The following is a 17,324-nucleotide window of genomic DNA, read 5'->3' on the forward strand; positions in this document are numbered from 1 at the left end:
GCACAATGGGAAAAATGCTACCTAAATATGATCCCCAATCAGAGACAACGATAAACAGCTGCCTCTGATTGGGTAACATACTAGGCCAACATAGAAATATAATTCACCTAGATAACCCACCCTTAAATCACACCCCGATGTAACGGCTTTCTTCTGGTGAAGGAGAAGAGGACCAAGGTGCAGCGTGGTAAGTGTTCATTTTAATAAACAAAATAAACTGAACACTGAAATGACAAAAATAATAAAGAGCGAGAACGAAAACGAAACAGTTCTGTAAGGAATAAGCACAAAACAGAAAACAACTACCCACAACCCCTAGTGGGAAAACAGGCTTCCTAAGTATGATTCTCAATCAGAGACAACGATCGACAGCTGCCTTTGATTGAGAACCATACCAGGCCAAACACAGACATACAAAACCTAGACTACAAAACATAGAATGCCCACCGCAACTCACGCCCTGACCAAACTAAAATAAAGACATAAAAAAGTAACTAAGGTCAGAACGTGACACCCGACCTAACCAACATAGAGAATAAAAGCTCTCTATGGTCAGGGCGTGACAACTAAACAATAGATATATAGCATTTTGAGAAAAAAAACATTTTAAAAAATCTGAGAACAGTAATATTTGACACACACGTTAAGGTACCCATAAGCAATCATTTCTGGTGAAAACACAAATGTGAAAAACTGATGGATATAGAGATTTGGAAATTAACTCTTAATTTACACTGTAATACAGGTACCAAGATGTACTTGGAGGTGCATGTGATATTTCGTAAGTATTTAGACTCCATTGTGCTACTGTTCTACTGTTCTACATGTCTATATGAGGTGTCGAGCAACACTCTTCTCTCCCTCTCAGCCTCCATTCTTTATGAATTCAACAGAATAAAAATGCATGAAGGAGAGATGTCCTTGTGTTTGTGTGATTTTTTTTTTATGAGGCCCCTGGCAGTGGCGTCGCTCTACCAGGATGTGGGGGGAAGAGGCCAGAGTGAGAAGCCCACCACAGGACTCCTTCTCTGGATCTAATTTTCACATAGCAGGGGTATGGACCTGGACATTCGTGGGGAGTTAAACCAGTAGCCAGCACCTCTATAACAAGACACTGCCGAGAGAGAGAGAGAGAGAGAGAGAGAGAGAGAGAGAGAGAGAGAGAGAGAGAGAGAGAGAGAGAGAGAGAGAGACAGACAGAAAGAGTCTGTGTGTGTGTGTGTGTGTGAGAGAGAGAGAGAGAGAGAGAGAGAGAGAGAGAGAGAGAGAGAGAGAGAGAGAGAGAGAGAGAGAGAGAAAGAGAGAGAGAAAGAGTCTGTGTGTGTGTGTTTGTGTGAGAGAGAGCGAGAGAGAGAGAGAGAGAGAGAGAGAGAGAGAGAGAGAGAGAGAGAGAGAGAGAGAGAGAGAGAGAGAGAGAGAGAGAGAGAGGTCATCCAATGACCTGTATCATTACTGATGTTTGATTTGAACATGTCAGCCTAAAGTTAAAAAGGATATGTATAAATCATTAAATGTATACTACTGTATATTATAACTGGCTTGAAACAAGGAGATTTATATTAGGCCTACTCTTGATTTTTTTTTGTTGTTGTTATTTATACACAAATAATGAAATCAATTGTTGACTTCGGAGGATGAATTGTATTACAATAAACAGGAACAGGCTAGATAGTAATAACGCATGTATATTACAGAAATTAATAATATAATATCTATAATTAATATAGCAATTTCTTTTAATCTGCAATAGGTGAATATTTCAAACAAGCATGTTCAATTGTTCTTCCCAAACACCAAATGGCATGGTTGCCTACCACTCACATGAGGGATGTCAACAGCCACAACAAAAAACCCCTTCCCTGCTTAACCGTTTCTACCAGAAGGGGGACCAGTCCGTCTGCCGAAGACGGAGAGTGGTCGACCGCGAGCCGAGACAGACGAGACTGCGAGGGCGACCAAGCAGATTTTGGGTTGTGAGTTCGACTCCGGATCCGGGGACTAGCAGATCCAGCAATCCGCATCTTGCCATGATCCCGAGGATTTTAATCATGCCTCTCTGTCTGTGTGTGAGTGCAGGCAGGCTGACAATGATTTCCTCAGTGATTACGTACAGAGCGAGTCCCTGCGGGGTAGGGGCCCCCTCTGGAGCCATCCTGATGGCTTTGGGGGCCTTGCTTCCATTTTCCATTATTATGTGGACTACCGGAGCGACAGCGCAGTCCAAGACCTTGCAGGTTTGTGATGAGGAGGGAGCTTCCATCTTCTCTCTGCTTCTTCATCCTCTTTTTAAACCAATTTAGACGTAGATTTAGATCAGATTCCGAACCTAATCCATGATTAGCTAACTGGAGTGGGAAAAGGAAGACTCTATAAGAGTTTTGATGCTTCTAGGTGGATATGCAGGGAAAATTGTTATTCTTTTTTTCTTTTGTTTCATTTTTGCTCTCTCACAGCAGGCGTTTTGCTTATGTCTTTCTCACGCGACTGCATTTGAGATCTGAAGCTAAAAGCAACAGTTCAGCTTTTATTTCTAAACGACCATTAGCCTATACCTACAGTACACGCGAATGTGTATTGCTGGAGAATGGAAGCGCATGACGGTACCACTATATTCTGACACTTTTCCCGATACGCAGTTGAACTAAATAGAGTTGCCTACCGATTAATTGGATTTTAACATTAGGTTACATCCACCTACTCATCACAAAATAATCGCAACTGATATTCAGACCATATACATTTTTTTGTAATGGTAAAATAACACTCGCTGCTATTGTCAGTGAAATTTAAAAAGGATATCCTTAGTGAATCCAATTTATCTGTCTGAAACTGAGCAACTTCAGCGTTTTCTGTAGGATGTCGCGCCGCAAGCAAGCTAAACCAAGATCATTGAAAGGTAAGTGATATGTTGGATGCCTCTGAAAAAGATCGTAAACTATGTTGGTGTGGAAACCAACCAAATTCACCAACTAACGTTTTAGATTAAATCAACTTGTATACGGTAGTGTGAATCCATGTTTTTACAGTGATTAGATACTATTTTCCTCTCGTTTAAAAGTGTTTCCCCCTTTTTTACATACTCATTTGGAAACGCCTGGCGCATGCATTTTTCTTGTAGGAAAAAACCCTCATGGTATAGTAACATTTTAATTTGTGTACATTTAGGAAGCTAGAGAGGGGAGAAATGAGACAGCTATATACGGAATAGGCTACCCCGAGCGATGTGATGGAACGCGGCGAGATCCATCTGGATCTGTTAATGACGCTGAAGTTCGGAGCTTGAGCTGTCTGTCTGCTGGAATGGTTGATTTGTAGTGTCACGTGACGCGAGTCTGATATTAAATGGGAGGAATCATTTTTAATAAAGTGTGTGTTTGTGGAGGAGGAGATTAGTAGATTAAATTGATAGCTAGAAGGTACTACTTTGCGTTTGACCTGTTCCTTGAGAGCCTTGATAATTAGATTTCACGAACTGTCAGATTACCTAATAACTTTATCATTACTGGTCAATAGTGGGGATTTTTTTCATTTCATCAACCATTTAATCTATTCCACATTAGGCCTATATTATAAGGAATGCTATTACATGATTATAAGCATAAAGCAGAACTACATCCACATGTGATGTGTATTTATTTGATAGACTCTCAGTTTCCAAAGTGATACATTATTTTTGTACACATTCATTTGAGATGGACTTTGTCTTAATTTATTCTTAATTGGTCACATTATGATATGTACCAAAGGTATATATCCTAATACTCTGAGATGTACACTAACTTCACCCTCTTAGATACGTACACGCACACGCACACACACACATAGGGCTGTGACGGTCATGGAATATTGGATGACGTAATTGGCCAGCCAAATGACCAGGGTCACTGTTCGAATAACAAAAAAATGTATGCATTATTATTTTAAAAAACCATTTAAGCACATTTTCTCCTCTGCTCCTTACTGCATGAGCTGCCATAGAAAAATGATGAATAGAACACCTGTCCCCATTCAAGCCAGTGATGGCATATAGGCGGCCATTGTGAATGTGCCCATAGGAGCAAAGCAGGAAGTAAAAGCAAGAACTAAAAGCAGGAAGTGCACCCATCAATATGTGCTGGGATTTGTTGATTCAGCTTAACTGACAAAACCAAAAATATTTTCCATTGCATGAGCCACGTCATATAACATCATTTGAATGAACATTCTACATTACCATGGAAATGATTGCATCACAATACTAGGAAGCCATTGCGAGTGTAGTGTACACCCATGAGTTTACAGTCAAATCTCCAGGGTTAGAGGTTCCAAGCCTGTTCTATTTGTTCTATTTCTATGTGCGCTGCTGCTGCATTGTGTGGGGGAGGGGGCGACTCGTTTGGGAGACTTGTTTGCTACAACAACACCTTTTGTTTCAGCAAGGAGTAACAAAGTTTCATCACGTTGTGAAGAGTCCATGTTCCCTCCCCCAAAACAGTTATGACAGTTATTTTATTTTAATGATTTCTTCATCCATAACTGTCAGTTACACGGTTTTACGGTAGCCAGCTTTACACACACAGTATTTCTCTAGTATTTGTGGTATGGTAGCTGCTGGGGTTCGAGGTTGAGCTGCAGTTCATCTGACAGGCATTGTATTTTGCTCAGCAAATAATTGTCCACAATTTCACTGTCTCAGCTTGTGGTCTGTTGACTCTTTCTTTCTCCCCTTTCATTCTCGGAAGTCTTCATCTCCAAGGATAGTTACATGGTCTATGGTAAAATTCCTACAGCGACCATTTTAAATCAATACCCAGGAGAGAGGGGAATGTGAGTGTGAGTGTATCATGCACATCTCACTGTTCTTGTCACAGACTGTTTCAAGTGTGTCTGTGTCTGCTGGTTATATTCACAGTAAACAACGCCTCTATAGATAGATTTCTGTTTTTGTCTGCAGCTCACACTTTGGTGGCATTGACTGGTTTTGATGCTGTAGGTGAAATGACATTCTCTATTCTCCAAAGATAAATCACTTAGACATTATCTGTTTGAACCAGCAGATGTGCTACAAGTGTGTGTGTGTGCACATTTCTTTAGTGTATAGGTACATTTCTTCTCTGTGTGTGTACGTGTGTGTGCGTGTGTGTGTGTGTGTGTGTGTGTGTGTGTGTGTGTGTGTGTGTGTGTGTGTGTGTGTGTGTGTGTGTGTGTGTGTGTGTGCGTGCGTGCGTGCGTGCGTGCGTGCGTGCGTGCGTGCGTGCGTGCGTGCGTGCGTGCGTGCGTGTTGAGTGTGTGTGAGTAAACAGTATGTGTCAGAGAGAGACTGCATGCAATATTTTAAATATTGTCTGAGTGATGACATTTAGTGTTTGTTTTTGAATTGCTATTGAAATCCAAATGCAACAGCTTAGTTGCAGAAACGGTTTCTACTCCCATATGTTCTCCACAACTGTCTTGTCTTTAAGTAAAGTTGTAATGAAATGTGGACCCATCCTAGATTTTTCAGAAGAGAGCAGGCAGATGTTGTTTATTGTTCTTTGTCCACCTCTATCCGTAGGGAGGCAGTCACACTTATACTGATGTTCACAAGACAGCCTTCCTTTTCATCTGTTTTGGGGATTTTGCATAGTTTCAGTGTTTGCATTAGGTGGTGTCTGTCAGATTATATTTCCCCTCAGAATGTAGTAGCAGAGTATTATTTATTGGTTGTCATGTGTTGGCTAGAAACAGTGGTCAGTGTTTGAATGTAATGGTAGCTGTTACTGTAGGTAGTTTACCTTTCAGACTGTAATTGCAGAGTTTCAGATCACAGTGTCATCGATTGTGTTGTGTGGGTTAGAGACAGTGGGCAGTGTTTGAATGTAATGGTAGCTGTTACTGTAGGTAGTTTACCTTTCAGACTGTAATTGCAGAGTTTCAGATCACAGTGTCATTGATTGTGTTGTGTGGGTTAGAGACATGGTCAGTGTCCATGTCTCACCCTGACAGTAAAATAACTTTCACTTTGTTCTGTGACTGATAAAGTAAGGTCAGACGCTGATAGCACATGTAGGGACAGTCAATCCCAATCATGTCCGGAGACGGTGGCGTACGGTAGGCTATCGGTTGACTTAGGTTGAGAGACAGCATGTACAGAGAGAGAAATCAAATCAAATTGTATTTGTCACATATGCCGAATACAACAGGTGTAGTAGGCCTTACAGTGAAATGCTGAATACAACAGGTGTAGTAGGCCTTACAGTGAAATGCTGAATACAACAGGTGTAGTAGACCTTACAGTGAAATGCTGAATACAACAGGTGTAGTAGACCTTACAGTGAAATGCTGAATACAACAGGTGTAGTAGGCCTTACAGTGAAATGCTGAATACAACAGGTGTAGTAGGCCTTACAGTGAAATGCTGAATACAACAGGTGTAGTAGGCTTACAGTGAAATGCTGAATACAACAGGTGTAGTAGGCCTTACAGTGAAATGCTGAATACAACAGGTGTAGTAGGCCTTACAGTGAAATGCTGAATACAACAGGTGTAGTAGGCCTTACAGTGAAATGCTTACAAGAAAGAGGACAAAATAAAGCCTTGATGGTCGCCTCTCTTTTTCTTCTTATTCTGTCTATGGAATCTTTCCCCTTTTCTTTTCTCTGTGGAATCTGTCCCCCTTTAACTTCTCTGCCGATTGGATGCTAGAGGGAGTCAGAGGTTATGTTTTGGTCCCGTTGAGGAAAAGGGCAACGTTACAAGTCCCGTTTCAATTAAGTCTGAGAGAAGTAGCCGGCGACGTTAATGCTCAGGGGAATAGATGGCACAGGACAAGACCGCACATAATTCACTTATATGCAAACACTTCACCCTCGCCACTGACATTTACTCAATCCTGTTCCATCTGCATTTCTAAACTGGCGGGTGCATCGTGATTTTGTTTTGATGTGAATGCTGAAGTGTTGGGTCAGAAGCTTGTTCAGTCACAGTGATCTGCAGTGATAGAGGAATAGAAGGACGATCCCTCAGTCAGATTAGTGCAGATTCTGCACATACAGAACATATGACTGCCTGCCACGTTGCTCACTGACTTCCTGAGCAGAGAGCGCGAGAGAGAGACTGGGTTGATATTTTCTCTTAGAGCACTTTCTCCCAGTCCTCTGTCTTCATTGGCTGAAAACTATATTTCCAGGGTAGCTGTCGTCTGCATACATACATTTATTTTCTGCACAATTTAGTTAATGTATAGCAGAGTATGATGAAATCGTTGTCATGTCATATACACCTTAAATATTTGATGTTTATCACAAGATGAGTTCCGTCACAACATGAGTGAACTCTGGGAATTGGCATTGGATAGAAGAAGACTGTATGCCATTTGATATGGGTTCATTGATATGGAAATAGTATGAATGCTTATTACAGTCAAGAAAATGCTATGAAATCAACAGCGAACATAGATCGTCTGTGTCCTATAGGCGTACTATCAAAAATAACCCCGTTTTAGCTTAGTTAACAGTCTAGATTTTGCCTTGATAAACACATTTTTTTTCTCCTCACCATTTTGTCTTTTGAATTGGGTCTATATGACTTGATTTAATTTTATTTCAGGTCATTGACGTTCAGGCTTTATTGTTGTCATATTAGAGGGGTTGATTTAAAGTGGTGCAAATGTTGAGAGTTCAACCATAGTTAAACTATGTCTCCATCTCTAGTCCAGTATCGATGCATTTATTGATGTCCAACCTGGCCAATATGGAACTAGGCAGATGTGCTGCACTCCGTGGATCCATAGCCACTTTTTTCGATTTGAAAACCAAATTTACAGTACCTAATGAAAACCAAGTGATTGCAACTAGGCCATACAGTACTTGAGCTTTAGAGTTTTGTTGTTGCGAATATTAATGAAAAATAATTATTCAGTATGTATTCATAATTATAAAAAAATGCAATAAGAGCTGCACTCATTTGCTTTTAATGATTAAAGTCAGAGACAGAGTAGATATGCTATTCACTCAATTTTATTTCCCTATACTTTAAACTCTAGCAAGCTCTAATGCCATTTCTACTTTAATAAGCTCCCGATATTCTATTTTATTTATTATTTTTACAATTAATGATCTGTGATATAACACCCATTAACACTTTTCTAATGTGACTCAAAAATATGGTTAGTATTATCATTAAGGAAATGATGATGGAGCCATAGAAATCCCATTAACATGGCTGTCAGTGTTCTTGATGTGCTGGAGGCTGGGGCTCAGTGAGTTGTGCTGGGCCTGTCTGGGTGCCACGGGAGCTGGCCGATATCTACTCTTATTTCATGGCGTGTGTCTCCTGTTGTCATGGCTTGTCTGTCTGCTGGGAGATGGTGCCTCCCCGATCTGCTGTCAATGACTGATTTCCTGACAAATTTGTTTGAATAAAATACATAAAGTATTAATATTTTTGTTTAATAAATATGATCATAATATAAAATAATACATTAGTATGATTATTTATCCTTTGATAGTATTATTATTTTCAATAAGGTATTATTCGATTTCAAACTACTTCAGAATTACTATTCATATTCAGAACATGTTTACATTATAATAATACATGAAGGATTACAAACATAACAGTGTATGATTAACACATGGCTCCTCCATTGCAAATTATTTATGACCCTAATCAGCACCAGTTCAAATAATGCTCATTAAGAAAGTTATTCATGTGCAGTTTGTGTCCTCTCCCCTCTCCCCCAGCACTAATTGAGGAGGTTTGACCTGGTGACCCCAGCTAAATTGAGTTGTAGTCCCTGTGGCGAGTGTCTCCTTCCCGGTCAGTCAGGGCCGATTACACAGCCATTGTGCTCCACATTGTAATGTCCAAGCTCACTGTAACCAACCAGATGAATCACGCTGCTGCTCACCGCTCGCGTATCCAGGAATAGAGGGCTTTGTATGTGTGTGTGTGTGTCTAGCAGTCCTTCTTCTCTCAGACACGCACGCACGCACGCACGCACGCACGCACGCACGCACGCACACACACACACACACACACACACACACACACACACACACACACACACACACACACACAGCCTCTTTACTTATGGCCTTACAGCCTTTCACGCAACAGGAATTAATTTGATGGATTAGAGCAAGTGATACTCAGATTGTGTTGTGTTTTGCCCGTTCACTTCTTCATTAGATTGTGTTGTGTTTTGCCCGTTCACTTCTTCATTAGATTGTGTTGTGTTTTGCCCGTTCACTTCTTCATTAGATTGTGTTGTGTTTTGCCCGTTCACTTCTTCATTAGATTGTATTGTGTTTTGCCCGTTCACTTCTTCATTAGATTGTATTGTGTTTTGCCCGTTCACTTCTTCATTAGGTTGTGTTGTGTTTTGCCCGTTCACTTCTTCATTAGATTGTGTTGTGTTTTGCCCGTTCACATCTTCATTAGATTGTGTTGTGTTTTGCCCGTTCACTTCTTCATTAGATTGTGTTGTGTTTTGCCCGTTCACTTCTTCATTAGATTGTGTTGTGTTTTGCCCGTTCACTTCTTCATTAGATTGTGTTGTGTTTTGCCCGTTCACTTCTTCATTAGATTGTGTTGTGTTTTGCCCGTTCACTTCTTCATTAGATTGTGTTGTGTTTTGCCCGTTCACTTCTTCATTAGATTGTGTTGTGTTTTGCCCGTTCACATCTTCATTAGATTGTGTTGTTTTTTGCCCGTTCACTTCTTCATTAGATTGTGTTGTGTTTTGCCCGTTCACTTCTTCATTAGATTGTGTTGTGTTTTGCCCGTTCACTTCTTCATTAGATTGTGTTGTGTTTTGCCCGTTCACTTCTTCATTAGATTGTGTTGTGTTTTGCCCGTTCACTTCTTCATTAGATTGTGTTGTGTTTTGCCCGTTCACTTCTTCATTAGATTGTGTTGTGTTTTGCCCGTTCACTTCTTCATTAGATTGTGTTGTGTTTTGCCCGTTCACTTCTTCATTAGATTGTGTTGTGTTTTGCCCGTTCACTTCTTCATTAGATTGTGTTGTGTTTTCTACATGACTTCTAAGAGACATTTCACTGTATTGCTTTTATTGAGGACATCTGGCCATGAGTCTTATTCTTTGGGTTTGCATTTATTGGTTGGTAATTCATTTGTAGATTACATGTTGAAGGATTGATTCTTGCCAGGGGATTGCCAATCTCTCCTAAATTACTTTGTATTGGATTGTATATGTTAATCAGCGGACCTTCGATGCTACAACACTTGTAGTCAGATTACATTATTCCTGTTACATGTATAAAATCAAAGGAGCAGTGTTGATTTGGTCCCATGTGTATGTTATATCAACAAAACATTGCAGCATAATAATAAAAACAGTGTGTCATTGGCAGAGTTTTACAATGTACCTTGTCAAAAATGTATTAACTGATAGCTGGTCGGCTGCTGAAGTGATATTCTGTTTGTCTGCTCGTATAATATATATATATATATATATATATAGAACTGTGTCTCTATATATATATATATTCCAGTCTTGTTGAGATGGTTATCAGGCAGCTGTAGTATATATTTATTAAATGAGTCAGGGGTATTATTATTAATTTCTCATTGAGTATTGCATCAATGGCTGATGAAATGTGTATTTGATCGTTGCTGAGTTGTCATTGTTGGAGAAATACTATGGGTAAATTATTTGCATGTCTGACAGGTTAGCTCTGATGACCAATAGCACACCTAGGTAGCACCTGTCAAATCCACGGAAACATCCCACAGAGTGATGGAAATAAAAAGGAATTTACATCAAGAACAAAAATGGCTTGGTTTGTCATTTTTTAATAAGTTCACAGTGGTGATAAATCATCAAATCATGGCTGATGCTGCTGTAATGGATAAGTTCTGATGGCATTCTAAAATGGAATTTTCTGCCTCAACTCCCTTATCTCGCCAACAGGGACGGTAATCAAAACAAAAACTCCAGCTCTCCTCCAAACACACACACACACACACACACACACACACACACACACACACACACACACACACACACACACACACACACACACACACACACACACACACACACACACACACACACACACACACACACACACACACACACACACAATCCTTCCACCCAACCAACCAATCTATGTACAAACCATGGGCGATTTATTAGGATCCCCCTCTATCCTGGTCCATTTAAAAGATCCTGGATGCAAGGTGATCAACACAGCTGGACAAACTCATTAGATTCACAGGGACTCAGGCTCACTCTCTAAGGCCTGTATGTCTCCACAGGACGAGGCGAGGCTTCTGCACTGGTGATACGGAAAGATACAGAGACACAGTTCTCTATTTACGGTGCTCTATGGGGACACATTCAACATTGCGTTCATCTGCCACTCCTCATCTCTCCCGTTTTAGTGATGTGTTTAACAAATTAACTAACAGAGATCAGAGGAGTTTTGTATTCTCACAAATTGGATAAATGGTGTCTGATTAACTCTGGTAGGAGTGCAGACCTATTGTTCTTCCTTTTGTAGAATGAAACACATTTCCTAAACATGGCATGTCATAAAGACAGCTTTGAAGAAGATCTCCTTTACTGAAACTATTGTTCAATATCGGCCAGCGGTTCCGGCAAGTGATGGAGACATTGCCACTCCCATCTCTCGCGTTACCGTCTTCATAAGAAGCTGTTTGACTCTTCCCTCTTGATTCCCCAGCGAGGTTTGACACCACTCTCTACATTGACTCCAGCTCACTTGAGAATAAGTTGCTCACCACCATAAGATCCCTGCCTTAATTATACAAAGTACAGGATATTTGTTGCCTTTGTTTAAAAGTGTCACTAGCTGGTTTCTGGTGTTGGCAGTCACACTGCCACTCTCCCCCTGCTGGGAGGTCCTGTCAGACTCCCCTTTCTCTCTGCTGAAGGGAAATGAAAGGCTAGATGGAGAAGGCATAATGGAGAATGCATTTCAACTGCAGGGGAGGAACAGCGAGGCGTCAGAAGTCCTTGGTGAGACCCTAATTTTACAGAGAACAGGTGGGAGAGTCTTTAGTTCTCTTCCCGCTGCTAAAATACATTTAGTTCCCTGTACTTGACATGCTGCAAGGAACTCTCTACCCCCTCACCGTCACCCAGTTCAAAACAGTGCCCACGTGAAGAAATCAGGCCTCATCAAGCTAAAGTTATTTTTGTCAAGGCCAATATCACATTGTATCAAATAAGGGTTGGTTGCCATGTAGTTAGTGTAGCTAATGAATTAATCTTAACGCTGATCAAACCATCACTCCTTTGACAAGTGTTCAGTTACCTATCACTGACTGACTGGGGGCTGATCTGAATGCACGGTCATACTCGGTCAAATTAAACCTCAAAATCGCACAAATATGCCACGTTGTGAACTGGCCTTGGATGAATACATATAAACACGGTCTTTCAAAACTACGAAATATAAATAATATTATAAATATCTTATAGTCCTATGAATTGTTAATATCCCCGTAGTCTCACGTTGCCATATCACTAAAATCATATCGTTGTCCCTTGGAATTTTTGTATTGCAAAAACAGTTTGAATGTTCCAAAGATTTTTCTAACTAATCTTCTGTGGGGGTGGTGTGATATGTGCGTCACTGTTTTCTGTCCGGGTAGTTGTTACCTATGCTAGTTTGAAAGTTGTCAAGTGTGGCCGGCAGTCTGTGATTTATATTTGTTGAAATTGAAAGAGGACTAACTGTAACACGGAACCCAAACCGGCTGCGCGCGTGCGCCATCGTGCGCTATCGTGCATAAATGTATTTTGTCCCCCTACACCAAACACGATCACGACACGCAGGTTAAAATATCAAAAAAACTCTGAACCAATGACATTAATTTGGGGACAGGTCGAAAAGCATTAAACATGTATGGCAATTTAGCTAGTTAGCTTGCACTTGCTAGCTAATTTGTCTTTTTTAGCTAGCTTGCTGTTGCTAGCTAATTTGTCCTGGGATATAAACATTGAGTTGTTATTTTACCTGAACTGCACAAGGTCCTCTACTCCGACAAATTAAACCACACATAAAACGGTCAACCGAATCGTTTCTAGTCATCTCTCCTCCTTCCAGGCTTTTTCATCATTGAACTTATATGGTGATCACATCTAAACTTTCATAGTATTACCACAACTACACGCAAAACAGTTCGTCTTTCAATCACCCACGTGGGTATAACCAATGAGGAGATGGCACGTGCTTCTATAAACCAATGAGGAGATGGGAGAGGTAGGACTTTCAGCGCGATCTGCGTCAGAAATAGGAATGACTTCTATTTTAGCCCTTGGTAATGTTGGCGCTCGCGAGCAGTGTGGCTGCAATAATTGAATAACATGAATTTCAAAATTTATTTTGCGAAGCTCGCGCACGCGACGTGTCCGGTCTGGTCAGCATGTTACATGCATGAGAGATGACTAGAAACGATTCGGTTGGCCGTTTTATGTGTGGATTAAAGGAGTAGAGGTCCTTGTGCAGTTCAGGTAAAATAACAACTCAATGTTTATATCCCAGGACAAATTAGCTAGCAACAGCAAGCTAGCTAAATAGGACAAATTAACGTTAGCTAGCAAGTGCAAGCTAACTAGCTAAATTGCCATACATGTTTAATGCTTTTCGACCTGTCCCTAAATTAATGTAATTGGTTCAGAGTTTGTTTTGATATTTTAACCTGCGTGTCGTGATCGCGTTTGGTGTGGGGGAGAATATTAAATACATTTATGCACGATAGCGCACGATGGCACGATGGCGGTTTGGGTTCCGTGTTACGCTGGTAAAGTCAAATGTCACAACACGTTCTAAACCGCTCTAGTGACAAATGTACTTTTTTCTTCGTCTCCATTCATCCACATGGCTGCTGGCTGCACTTTTGCCAATTATTTTTCTTTTGTAAGGACCCAGAAAATTGAGGCAGTGGAATAACCTATTCGAGTAAGTAAACACAGTTTTTATGTAAAAAAACGATGTATTATCAGCTAACGTTAGCTAGCTGGCTACTGTAGGTCACTTTGTATGCTAACTCAACGGAGCTGCTAGCTAGCTGTTTAGCTAAGTTAATTAAATGTCATCAACTAGCTCAGGGTTTCCCAAACTCGGTTCTGGTCCCAGCTTCAGCTGTCAGTAAAGGAACAGTGTAGGCTACTGGATAGGGCAGGTCTTTTTTTGTGGGAGGACATTTTGAAAATATTCTCCAGTTCCAGTCCCTAGAGAGGGAAACTTTGAAGACAGAGATAATAGCAACATATTCAGTGCTGTTTATTTTGAGGATAATGAAGCCTGTTTGTTTGTTTGTTTGTGATGTTTTCTGTCCTCAGGAAATCTGTGAAAGCCTGTTTGCAGATGAGGAGAGAGGTCCATATGAATATCCCAAGAGACAATGGGTATATCCTATTGCCATGGATTGTATGTGTAGGCCTACCTATGTTAGCAAATGTTGCATACAAAAATACAGTTTAACATCACTCACAATGTATAATAAACCTATTACAATTGGCGCTATTACCGATTACAAACCCTGCTGGAGGTCTGCTGGGAGTGCAGGGTTCTGTCCAGCAAACCCTGCTGGAGGTCTGCTGGGAGTGCAGGGTTCTGTCCAGCAAACCATGCTGGAGGTCTGCTGGGAGTTTAGGGTCACAACTTTGGTTTTATAAGTGGAGGGGACATCATTTAATTTTTTTATCCAGTTGGATAAACACTCCAAACAGCCTACCCGACCGCTTGGAGGAGTGTGCATGGTCCTAAAGCACACCGTTGCCTCATTTTGTATCACATTCCAATGGTAAAACTCGGGGGGGAAAAATGCCATTTCAGAATGTGGGGGGACATGTCACCCGCGTCCCCAGTGAAAGTTGCGCCCCTGCCTGAAATTATGCTTTAGTAATAATAGCCTACTTGTTACTACTCAATTATCTATTGTTGTTTACACTAAGATGTCTAATCTTTACATACGATTTAGCTTATTTGTACATTTTGAAGTGTTGATTCTTTGAATTGAAGTGTTTAAACTTGTTTTAACTGTTAAACCATTATTCAAAATGAACTAGTGTCAATGTTGATTAATCATCACAATCCTGCAATAAAGAGGGGTTCTGTCTCTAATGTGTCTGTGTTTCTGTTTTGTATTCTCAAATGAACATTTCCTTTTTGTCTAGTTGTAAGTTCTCCAATCTGTTTTATTTGATTGTCACTCTCAGTATATCAGCTATGTGAATCCATTTTGCACATTATCATATGGCATGCATCACTAATGCAGCCGTAGGCCTACAGTATGATGTAGTATGATGTATGACTACAGACCCTGGTTTGATTCCAGGCTGTATCACAACCGGACGTAATTGGCCCAGCGTCGTCCTGGTTAGGGTTTGGCCGGGGTAGCCATCATTGTAAATAAGAATTTGTTCTTAACTGACATGTATAGTTAAAAGGTTAAATAAATAAATATGGGCATCTATTATCTGTAGCAGAGATTAGCTAAACTCACACAATGTTTACATGTTGAGATTTATGTTCTCAATTTAAAATGATACCAGTAGACAATGTACAGTATATACCAGATTTTGTATATGCTTTTTAAGTGCTAACATGTACAGTTTAGTGCAAATCCAACCCTTGTAATTTAGGCTACAGGAGATGAGCATTACAGATAACATTTTATGAGGTTAATGAAATGTTATTTTATACATTTTAGCAATGTTGCTTGCAAAATAATTGCAGTTGTTCCCATAGATAGACATTACATGGTTGCTCTATGTATCACTGACCCTGGATAAGCTAGCAACTGGGCTAACACAGCTAACCTTTTAGGTCAATAAAATATGCTGTTTTTATTAACATTTTGTAGTCTTTATAATCATGAGAGAAAGTTAACTAGCTAGTTATACCAAGGTAACTTAGAAGGTTAGCTGACTTTTCTAAAAGCAAACCTCGTTGTGGCTAGGTACTTCTTGTCCCTCATGCTAGCCTGTACAGCCAAATATCACTTCAGAAATATATTGATATGGCTGGCATTGTAGGCCGTTGTCCTGAATGAATTGTGAGGAATGATGTGTGAGAAAGTTACAGAGGAATAAATATCATACCCCCAAAAACCTTTATTTAACTAGGCAAGTCAGTTAAGAACAAATTCTTATTTACAACAATGGCCAAACCCTCCCCTAACCCGGACGACGCTGGGCTAATTGTGCGCCGCCCTATGGGACTCCCGATCATGGCCGGTTGTGATACAGCCCGGGATCGAATCCGGGTCTGTAGTGACTCCTCTAGCACTGCGATGCAGTGCCTTAGACCGATCCTCCAAAATTCTAGATTAATGCTGTGACAGTACCATTTTAGTCTAAATGCGTTATTTATCTACATCTTCTGTCTAATACATGGGGTGTTATTTTTTCTCAGAGATATCCTCTCACTAATGCAGTCATCAAGGTGTTTTTCAGTTTGTCACTGTTGATGTTGGGAGAGGGTTTCTTGGGAGAATTTCATAATTCATAATGTCATTACTCAGTCCAATATGTTATTTACGTGGGAGGTTGCCGTGGTCCCGTGTGGCTCAGTTGGTAGAGCATGGCGCTTGCAACGCCAGGGTTGTGGGTTCATTCCCCACGGGGGGACCAGGATGAATATGTATGAACTTTCCAATTTGTAAGTCGCTCTGGATAAGAGCGTCTGCTAAATGACTTAAATGTAAATGACTTAAATGTTGCCTACCTTGTTGCCGAACCTCATACATATGAAAGGCTTATGGATTCCCAAACCCCAGAATTGCAGAAATCACTGAAGCTGGAGACTTATATCTCCCTCTCCTACTTTAAGCATCAGCTGTCAGAGCAGCTTACCGATCACTGTACCTGTACACAGCCTGTCTGTAAATAGCACACCCAACTACCTCATCCCCATATTGTTATTTTTATTTTTTGCTCTTTTGCACCCTAGTATCTCTACTTGCACATCATCATCTGCACATCTATCACTCCAGTGTTAATGCTAAATTGTAATTATTTCACCATTATAGCCGTTTTATTGCCTTACCTCCCTAATCTTAATACATTTGCACACACTCTACATAGATGTTTCTATTGTGTTATTGACTGTACGTTGGTTTATCCAATGTGTAACTCTGTGTTGTTGTTTTTGTCGCACTGCTTGGCTTTATCTTGGCCTGGTTGAGTTTGTAAAGGAGAACTTGTTCTCTACTGGCCTACTTGGTTAAATAAAGGTGAAATAAAATAAAACATTTAAAAACAGTTTGAGCTGTTGAAATCTCCTGGAGTTTCCATGCAGTAAATAATAAACAGAAAAAAGATAGTGTAGAAAAAAGGGGGAAAGAAAGTCTCAGTGTGTCTGACA

General features: G+C 40.4%; 1 protein-coding gene and 1 long non-coding RNA gene across 11 annotated transcripts in view; both read left to right on the plus strand.

Moving 5' to 3' along the window:
• The first annotated feature begins 2,240 nt into the window (after positions 1–2,240).
• The window catches only part of LOC139550672 (zinc finger protein 521-like), a 161,241-nt gene continuing 146,157 nt past the window's right edge, over positions 2,241–17,324 (plus strand). For all 10 annotated transcript variants that reach the window (XM_071361719.1, XM_071361727.1, XM_071361722.1 and 7 more), the window contains exon 1: positions 2,241–2,896. In XM_071361719.1, the coding sequence (XP_071217820.1) occupies positions 2,857–2,896 (40 nt within the window). In that variant the 5' untranslated portion in view covers positions 2,241–2,856. The remainder of the gene's footprint in view (positions 2,897–17,324) is intronic.
• LOC139550673 (uncharacterized) lies at positions 13,729–15,080 on the plus strand. The gene is made up of 2 exons (XR_011670105.1): positions 13,729–13,913; positions 14,297–15,080. It is a non-coding gene; the product is annotated as an uncharacterized lncRNA (long non-coding RNA).

This window comes from Salvelinus alpinus, chromosome 23 (genome assembly GCF_045679555.1).
Source record: "Salvelinus alpinus chromosome 23, SLU_Salpinus.1, whole genome shotgun sequence".
NCBI lineage: Eukaryota > Metazoa > Chordata > Actinopteri > Salmoniformes > Salmonidae > Salvelinus > Salvelinus alpinus.